The following is a 9860-nucleotide window of genomic DNA, read 5'->3' on the forward strand; positions in this document are numbered from 1 at the left end:
GTTAGAGCATCATCCCGATACACCAAGGTTTCAGGTTCAATCCCCAGTCAGAAGAAGTCGAACTAATTTGATTAGCGAGAATCAATCAATGAGTGCATAAGTAAGTGGAACAACAAGTCGATGTTTTTCTCTCAAACCCTCCCTTCCCCCTCTCTTTCTCTCTCTCAAATCAATTTTACAATTAAACTTTTGACAAGGGTTGCAAGGAAATTCTCACTTAAGCTTCAGTGAGCCACAAGCACTTAAAACTCATGAACCTTCAGCTGGTCATCCTTAGCCAGTCCAATCTCTACGAGGAATTGGCATATGTTCTTGTACTGGTCCTCCTGTAGCTGAATTACTTATCTGTATCCTGGATGCTCAATTACAGTAATATTGCAGACAAATTTCTTCTTAAACACCTTCACTAGTTTCTTTTTATCGTAATCATCAGTGATCCCTTGGACAGTAGTAAGGGTCTTCCTGCCGTTTCTCTTTTGAATTCTTATATGGACATAATCCTCTGTGCCAGCAGGAAGCAGATATTCACCCTTACTTGCATCAGCAAAGGGGTTGAAAGAGTGGAGGCTCTGGATAGCAAACACCTAATATGATCTCTTTTCCTGGGGGTGGGGGAAGCAGGAGTGGGGGACTGGGTGAAAACGGTGAAGGGATTAAGAAGTTATAAAATTAGTTTTAATTGCCAGTTATAAAAATAGTCATGGGAATGTAAAGTACAGGATAGGGTATATAATCAATAATATTTTGTGTATGGTGTCAGATGGGTAGTAGACTTACTGGGGTGATCACTTTGTAAGGTATATAAATGTCTAATCATATGTTGTACACCTGAAACTAAAATAATATTGTATGTCTACTGTAATTGAAAAATAAAATTAAAAAATAATTCTTTTGAAAAGAGATTATTTCCAGAAGAATGCACAAATAAATAAAGCAATCCCATACTAAATGTTAGTGTAATTTTTGAACCAATTAATTTGTCCATCCATTCATTGTACAAACATGTATTAAATGCCTAATTCTTAAGGGAGTACCAATGATATTTTATGTTTAATGTGTTAACTCTATATTCACTATTAGAAATAGTAAATATAGACCCCTCCTCCTTATATAGAGCTTACTAGAGGCTCGGTGCATGAATTCGTGTACAGATGAGGTCCCTCGGGATGGCCTGCGGGGATTGGGCCCCAGCTCGTGCCCCCAGCCTCACAACCCAGCCGTGGCCTGGCGCCACCCCCTCACCTGCTCCACCATCCTGCCTGCGAGAGGATCAATTGGGGCCAGGCCCCCCACCCAGCTCCCTCAGCACCTAGGAGCCAGGGGGTGGCCCCGCCCCCCTCCACTGGTCACCATCTGTGGGGCAATTGGCAGGGCAATTGGGCCCCTGCTCACGCTCGCACCCGCCTTGGCCTGGCACCGCCCACTCACCTGCTCCACCATCCCGCCACGGTCCCACTCTCATCGGGGCCCATTGGTGCCAGCAGCGCCTCCACTGCTGCCCGATGCCAGCGCTGCATTGCCAATGCCCGCCATGTTCCGCACCACCCCCTGGTGGTCAGCACACATCATAGCAAGCAGTCGAACTCCCGGTCAAACTCCTGGTCAAACAATTTGCACATTAGACTTTTATTATATAGGATATTTCACATAGTGCTCTCATATACCTCTGTTATGATACATAATCTTTAACTTTTTAATTACTTTTTTTTACCTGAAATTAGTTCGATTTTAACTTTTTTAAACAGAATGGGAAAGTGTTCACATTTGGAGACAATTGCTTTGGACAGCTGGGACACAGCCCCACTGCTAAGAAGAGTGGTCCACAAGAAGTGGAAAGAATTGATGGCCTAGTTTCACAGATAGATTGCGGAAGGTAATAAGCTTCTTTCTTTCTTTCTTTTGTTTGTATGTGTGTGTGTGTGTGTGTGTGTGTGTGTGTATATACACACACACACACACACACACACACACACATACAAACAAAAGAAAGAAAGAAAGAAGCTTATTACCTTCCGCAATCTATCTGTGAAACTAGGCCATCAATTCTTTCCCGGGGATGTCTGGGACCTCTTGCTCCTTACTGCCAGCCTACAGCAGAGGCAGGAGAGACTCCCACCACTGCCACTACGCTCACCAGCCGTGAGCCTGGCTTCTGACTGAGCAGCGCTCCACCTGTGGGAGCGCACTGACCACCAGGGGCAGCTCCTGCATTGAGTGTCTGCCCCCTGGTGGTCAGTGCACGTCATAGTGACCAGTCGTTCCACCGTTTGGTCGATTTGCATATTAGTGTTTTACTATATACTAGAGGCCCGATGCACAAAATTTGTGCAAGGGGCTCGGCCCTTGCAGCCGTGGTGGCTGCCTCAGCCCTCACAGCCCCGGCTTCATCTAGAAGGTTGTCCGGAAGGATGTCTGGAAGGTCGTTCAGCTGTCTGGTCTAATTAGCATATTATGCTTTTATTATTATAGACTAGAAGCCCAATGCACGAAATTTGTGCAAGAGTAGACCTTCTTACCCCTGGCTGCGGACACTGGCTTACCTCTGGCACCTGGGACCTGGGCTTCCCTCGCAGCCCCAGCTTCGTCCAGAAGGTCGTCCAGTCTAATTAGCATATTACACTTTTATTATTATAGAGAATATGACTTAGAAATGAGTCATATGGCCCTGGCCAGTGTGTCTCAGTTGGTTGGGTGTCGTCCTGTGCACAAAAAGTTTGCCAGTTCAATTCTTGGTCAGGGCATATGTGGAGTTGTGGGCTCAATCTCTGGTAGGGGGCATGCAGGAGGCAGCCAATCAATGTTTCTCTCTCACATCAATGTTTCCCTGTCTCTAAAAATCAAAAATCTTTTTAAAATATTTTTATTGATTTCAGAGAGGAAAGGAGAGGGAGAGAGAGACAGAAACATCAATGATGAGAGAGAACCATTGACCAGCTGCCTCCTGCACGCCCCCCCGCTGGGGGTCAAGCCCGCAACCCAGGCATGTGCCCCCGACCAGAATTGAACCCAGGGCCCCTCAGTTCACAGGCCAACACTCTATCCACTGAGCCAAACAGGCCAGGGCTCAAATAAAAATCTTAAAAAATAAATAAAAGAAAGAACTCATGTGGAATGTTATCAAAGCTTACAACCCTAAAATATGACAATTCTTTTTATAGATAATTTTCCTTTCTGAAATTTACTTTTTTCAAATATAGATTAATTTTTTCATTATTTTCTTTTTCACCCTAGGCATTTACTTAATAGGGATTATTTTGAAGTTTACTGTGTAGAGACCACCTAACTAGGTGCTGGAGGGTGGGGAGTGGGTGTATAACAAAAACAGTGGTACTTGGTAATCTCATGCTCATGCATGTAGAAGATAAAGAATATTTGCATGTATATTCAGAGTTTTGCATAAACTAGTTATGAGGACACTTTGAGTATCATTTACCTACTAATAATTCATAAAATAAAACACTTGCATTTAAAACACAAACTATAGAAACCGTAGTAAAGATCCATCAATTATATTCTATGTTTAAGGTTAGTAATGTTCACCTACCATTTGTTTAGCCACATCATTTGGTACCCTCTAACACTGACATTGTGATAAGGGATCTGTGTACTTAGAGTAAGATAAATGTGTGTGTGTGTGTGTGTGTGTGTATGTGTGTGAAGAGACATCATCTTTCTCAGAAAGCATGAGTATCCTGATCTTATGTATTCTCTCTCCTGCAGTTTCCACACCCTTGCGTATGTCTACACCACTCGTAGGGTGGTGTCTTTTGGTCATGGATCAAGTTGCACAAGCAGCCCACCTCATCCGGAGGCCCAAACGGAAAACTCTGACTTTAGCTGCCTGATTTCTGCTGATGGTATAAGTGGTCCCACTCACTCATGATTTTCTGTTAATTGATTTCACTGAGGAAAAATATGATTCAGCTTCTTCTCAAAGGAGTGCACAGAACTATGGTTCATCTAGTGCTATTATTATTTTTGTTTGTTTGTTTGTTTTAGTGCTATTATTTTTCATTTGTGCAATATGCATTTTTTCTTATGTAGTGATTCCTGGAGTATTTGATAACCTTTACTAAAGATTAGGTAATACAAAAGAAGATCCCAAATCAGTTACTTAAGCATCAGAGCAATACACTTTTACTATATATTTAATCAAACCTCTTATAAAGCACATTAGCCTGGCTTCATGACGCAAATGCATGAAAAATTAAATTTTCGGCCAAGTGAATATATGACATGTAACCTGTTCAAAATTAATCTTTTCTGCCGTTTGTAGTCAAAATCCATTTAGAAGATTATAAATTGCCTTTAAGGAAGTCAATTTAGCTTGGTAATAATCAGATTTTTTAAAGACTGTTTTTAAGAGACGTTTTAGATTTACACCAAAAGATTTATTTTTTTACTTATAAAAGCAATAAGCATGGATTTATCACTTTCTTTTAGACCTTGTGGGTGTTCAAGTCAAACACATTTTTGCTGGAACATATGCCAACTTTGTGACAACTTATCAGGTATCTATTAATGTTTCTTTAAAATCATTTTCCCTCTAGATTTCAAAGCAGTATTGTATCATTTGTATATATTCAAATTTCTTAGAATGCTTTTTTAAAATATTATGTAATTCTCACTTCCTCCTTTGGCTTCCTAATGATGAGACCCCCCCAAATGCATTGCTTTCCCACTAACTAATCCGAGTACTCCAAGTGGATCAACACATTGACTCTTCATATCAACTCCAGTTGGCGTTGTTTTCCTCCACGTTACATATGAAAACAACTGAGTCTCATAGAGGTGGACTCACCCAAAGTTGTGCTGCTAAGAAGTGGCAGAGCTGGATTCCAACCCTGGCAATCCAACCAGCTTCAGAGCTCACACCACTGTCCAGCATGCCAGTGCCTTCCTAACTGTTAACAGAGAGGATTTTACTATTTTATTTCCAGATGAGTTCTGAAATGTTTTGTGTGGAGACAAGCATACATAGCTGTTTTTCTAACTTGTACTTTTCTCTATTATCAGGGATGTTTTAAACTTGACATCCATATAGACCCTTACTATGTTGCCTGGGGCAGAAAATGGTGAGAGGCAAAGGTCTCTGTGTTGCTGGGCTAATCAGGAGATTGTTCTTGGTTGCTCTGTCATAGCCATTCAGTCAGCCAGTCAACAAACACCTCCTGTGTCTCTGGCTCAGCTCTTGGCACTTGAGATGAAAGTGAATAATACAAGGATTCTATTATTTGTATCCTAGAAGGTTGCCCTCATTCATGGTGTTTGGATTCTACAGAAAAGGAAAGATAATAAACATAGAAATGCAAAATAAGGTTTTGTTAGAGAGTGAGAGGTGCGCCGAAGAAAACCAAACGGGTCTTTTGAGGTGGGCTTCTTTAGAAATGTTAGTCAGAGAAGGCCTGGCAGAGGCGGTGACATTTGAGCAGCTTAGAAACAGAGAAAGCATTTCAGGTAGAGGGAACGACAGGTAGAAAGCCCTGGTGCACGAACACATTTACCTGTGTGAGGAACAGAAAGAAAGCCAGTCAGACAGAGCTTGGTAGGAAAGGATAAAGAATCATCTGAGATGGAGCCGGGGACGTAAGGCAAGGTCAGTTATGTGAGGTGGGGCCAGTTTGAAATGTCCTTGGAGAGGTGAACCGGAGTTTAGTTGGATGTCTGAATCTGGAGCTCAGAGAGGATGTCAGCGCTAGGATATAAACATGGGATCAAACCCTAGATGGGATCTAAGCCAGGGGCCTGGGTAAAAGGTCACCTGGAGGGAAAGTAAAAATGAAGAGAAGGGGACACCATCCAGGTTGGAGGGATTTCTCCATTTAGAAATCAGGCCGGGAGGAGGAGCCAGGAGAAGAGCCTGAGAAGGACCAGTTTCTGAGGTAGCAGAGAACCAGGGAGGGTGCCTCATCACGCCACAAGAAGAAACTGGTTCTAGAAGGAGGAAGTGGCCAATTCCGTCACATCCTGCTGAGAGGTGAAGTAAGATGAACACAGTGTTTGTTTTTGCTGTTAAGACTGAGTCATCTGGCAGGGGGCAGGGAGTTGATGACACCTGACTTAGTGGGATAGACAGAGAACAGGAGGGGAGCCAGTAGAAACCATGGCTGTGACAAGTCGGAGTTTTGTTGTGAAGGGGAGTAGAGAACTGTGGGAGGGTTTTGCTATTGTCTAGAGAGGTGATATTAAGGTATGTTTGTGTGCCAGTGAGAATGATCCATTTCATATGGAGAAAGTAATGCATGAGAAAGAGTGAATAATGGTCATAAATGCAGGGAGACATGCATGGTGAGGGCGGCTGCTACTGCCATACAGTGGGTAGAGGCCAGGGATGCTGCTCAACATCCTACAGTGCACGAAACGGCCCCTCACAGCAAAGAATTAGCTGACTCAGAATGTCAGAAGCATCGGTTTAGAAACCCTGATGGAGGGCATGACTGGCTGAGGTGGAGCAGAGGAAAAGACTGGAGATGAGATCAAGAATTGAGAGATCAAGGTGGGAAATAAATTGTGTTAATTCTGAAGTTGCCAAGAATGACAGGAAGAAAAATGACAGGCGTGGTGGTGCTGAGGAAGACAGTCAGCAAGGTACCAGAGTTGTCGATGATTGAAGGGTAGTGACTAGGACACTGGGAGATGATTGTAGAAGAAAGGGAGGCAGAGGATACAGTCTGATGTCATGCCCTTCGGAGGAGTCGGGATTTTGAAGTAGAAAGTAGAAGGAATGGTAAGTAGGTGCCTGTAGGGAGCAGGTTATTATCCCAAGGTTCCTGTGATATAAAAGGGGGGAAAAGCCTCCTCAGGATTGAACTGCAGGACTCAGATAAAGAAGCTGGAGGGAACTTTAGGAATTATGGTTACATATCTTCTTCAAAGGTCTTTATTTAAGCACTAGAGGCCCGGTGCATGAAATTCATGCAGGGGGGGGGGTGTCCCTCAGCCCAGCCTGCACCCTCTCCAATCTGGGACCCCTTGGGGGATGTCTGACTGCCGGTTTAGGCCCAATCCCACAATCCGGGACTGTTGGCTCCTAACCACTCGCCTGCCTGCCTGCCTGATTGCCCCCTAACCGCTCCCCTGCCGGCCCAGTGGCCCCCAACTATCCTCCCCTGCCAGCCCAATCGCACCCAACTGTCCTCCCCTGCAGGCCTGGTCGCCCCCAACTGCCCTCCCCTGCAGGCCTTGTCACCCACAACTTCCCTCCCCTGCCGGCCATCTTGTGGTGACTTGAGGGCATCGCGCGAGGGCACGAGGGCTACCTAGGCTTTTATTAGTATAGATTAAACAAAAGAGACCAACATTTCCTGACTCATTACAAGTTCAGTGGAGGCCAAGGTATAGTATGGAACAGAGTACTAGTGTATTTGGAATTCTATGTTATAAGACTGATTTTTCTTTCCAGACAGTGATTTCTGACATGTCTGGCTGAGCCATTTGGTTTCAAGTATTGTATAGAACCATGGTTCCCAAAGTGTGGTCCCCAAACCAGCAGCATCAGCATCAGCATCGCCTGGGAACTCACCAGGTGCATATTCTTGCCTCCACCCCTGACCTACTGAACCAGAAACTGTGGGGGATGGGCCCAGCAGTCTATGCTTTAACAAGATAACCAGGCGATTCTGCTGCATGCTGAAGTTTAAAAACTGTTGATATAAAAGTAAAAATCTGTGTCTTATTAAAGAGGAGAAAGAAACTAGTATTTATTGAGTACCTACTATAATATAAAGCTTTGTATACCTAATAATAAGATCCAAGGGATCTAGGTATTGGGTCTTATTATCTCATTTTTTATTGTGGTAATAATAATAATATATGTATATATATTACAAAATTTGCTATTTTAACCAATTTTAAGTGAACAGTTCAGTAGCATTAATTGCATTCCAATGTTGTAGAATGCAACTATCAACACTATCCATCTCCAAAACTTTTTCATCACTCCAAACAAAATCTGTAAACATTAAATATTAACTCCCCATTCCCTCATTACCCCCATCCCCAGGTAACCCCTAATCTACTTTTTGTGTATAATTTGCCTACTTCATATAAGTGGAACCATACAATATTTGTCCTTTCGTATCTGGCATATTCCACTTAGCATGTTTTCAGTGTTCATCCATGTTGTAGCATATATCAGAATTTCATTTCTTTTCATGGTTGAATAATCCATTGCATGTATATACAGCATTCATCTGTTGATGCTGTTTATGGACATGGGTTGTTTATGTCTTTTGGCTATTGCGAATAACGCTGCAATAATATTGGCCTACAAGTATCTGTTTGAGTTCCTGTTTTTAATATTTTGTATTATCCCATTTCTAGGTGCTAAATTAAGGCTCAGACCAAGCAAAGTAGCCAAAGCTAGGAACTGGACCAGACCAATCTGATGCTTTAGCTCCTCCCACCAAACCCCACTGCTTAAGAGGGCTGGTCCTATCTACAGCCTGTGCCACAAGCATTACCGGATTGCCTGTTACTCAGCATGTGTGTGTCTTTTCCTGATGGTTCTTTTATTTTTCTTCCTTGAAGGATACTGGTTCCACAAATGTTTCCAAGAAAACCTTGCCAGAAATAAGCCGAATTAACCAGTCCCGGACAGAACAGTGGATGGCAATGACAAGTGGAAGTAATGAACGTGAAGCAACTAAGAGGTGGCTCGGTCCAATAATTATCTAACACTTTTATTTGGTTCTGGAGCCATGGTCACTTTATCCTAGACCTAAGAATGAGGGTTTGGCTTTCTTGTGAAGGCACTTGCATTTTAGCCTTGTCTTCTGCCACCTCTTAGTTTGAAGAAGTGATTGATTTATTCATTGATTCATTGTTGACTTAACAGATGTATTCAGGGTGGGGGGGAAAGTAGGTTTACAGTTGCTCGGATCGAAAATTAATACAATAATTAATAAATAATGCAAGAATGAACTCTTATTTCATGAACTCATAACTATAAACCTACTTTTTCCCCACCCTATTGAGGATGTACAATATCCCAGACACCTAGATAGGTGAGGGAGATGTAGGAGTGATTTTTATGTCTTCACTAGAGGCCTGGTGCACAGATTCGTGCACCAGTGGGGGTCCCTCGGCCTGGCCTGTGGGGATTGACCGAAACCAGCAGTCCAACATCCCCCAAGGGATGTAGCAGTGCTCGAAGCAGGCTAGATCCTCTCCTCCGGGGAGGAGCCTGAGCCCAGGCCCTACTGCATCTGCCACCACTGCTCAGTAGACTCACTGCTGCTCCACTGTGGTCTCCCTTCTCTAGTCCTAGGGTGATACCAGTGCGCCCATGACCAAAGAGTGGCCACAGGCTCATGCCCAGTCAGTCATGATGCAGGTCCTGATCCCAGTCCCAGTCCAGATGGGGGAGGGGCGCACAGGGGGAGTGTCTGTGGGAGAGGCTTACGCCACTGCAGCTGCGCTTACCAGCCATGAGCCCGGCGTCTGGTGCCTATTGGTCAGCTGAACGGTGCTCTCGCTGTGGGAGTGCACTGACCACCAGGGAGCAGCTCCTACATTGAGTGTTTGCCCCTGGTGTCCAGTGCCATCATAGCTACCAGTCGACTGGTCAAATGGTCACTTAGGCTTTTATAGATAGACTAGTGGCCTGGTGCACGAAATTCGTGCAAGGGGGCGGGGGTGTCCCTCAGCCCAGCCTGCACCCTCTCCAATCTCGGACCCCTCGGGGGATGTCCTACTGCTGGTTTAGGGCAGTCAGACATCCCTCTTGCAATCCGGGACCACTGGCTCCTAACTGCTCACCTGCCTGCCTGCCTGATTGTGCCTAACCACTCTGCCTGCCAGCCTGCTTGTCCCCAACTAGCCCCCCCTGCTGGCCTTTTTGCCCCCAACTGCCACCCACT

At 44.3% G+C, this 9860-nt stretch overlaps 1 protein-coding gene and 1 pseudogene across 1 annotated transcript in view; one reads left to right on the top strand and one right to left on the bottom strand.

Moving 5' to 3' along the window:
- Positions 1-210: 210 nt before the first annotated feature.
- Positions 211-1254, bottom strand: LOC102253329 (annotated as a pseudogene).
- Positions 1255-1502: 248 nt separating this feature from the next.
- The window catches only part of LOC102253628 (probable E3 ubiquitin-protein ligase HERC6), a 42449-nt gene continuing 34091 nt past the window's right edge, over positions 1503-9860 (top strand). The window contains exons 1-5 of the mRNA XM_014549112.1: positions 1503-1508; positions 1722-1873; positions 3721-3857; positions 4444-4511; positions 8530-8651. Coding sequence (XP_014404598.1) covers positions 1503-1508; positions 1722-1873; positions 3721-3857; positions 4444-4511; positions 8530-8651 — 485 coding nt within the window. The remainder of the gene's footprint in view (positions 1509-1721; positions 1874-3720; positions 3858-4443; positions 4512-8529; positions 8652-9860) is intronic.

Source organism: Myotis brandtii, unplaced genomic scaffold (assembly GCF_000412655.1).
Source record: "Myotis brandtii unplaced genomic scaffold, ASM41265v1 scaffold5356, whole genome shotgun sequence".
NCBI classification, from domain to species: domain Eukaryota; kingdom Metazoa; phylum Chordata; class Mammalia; order Chiroptera; family Vespertilionidae; genus Myotis; species Myotis brandtii.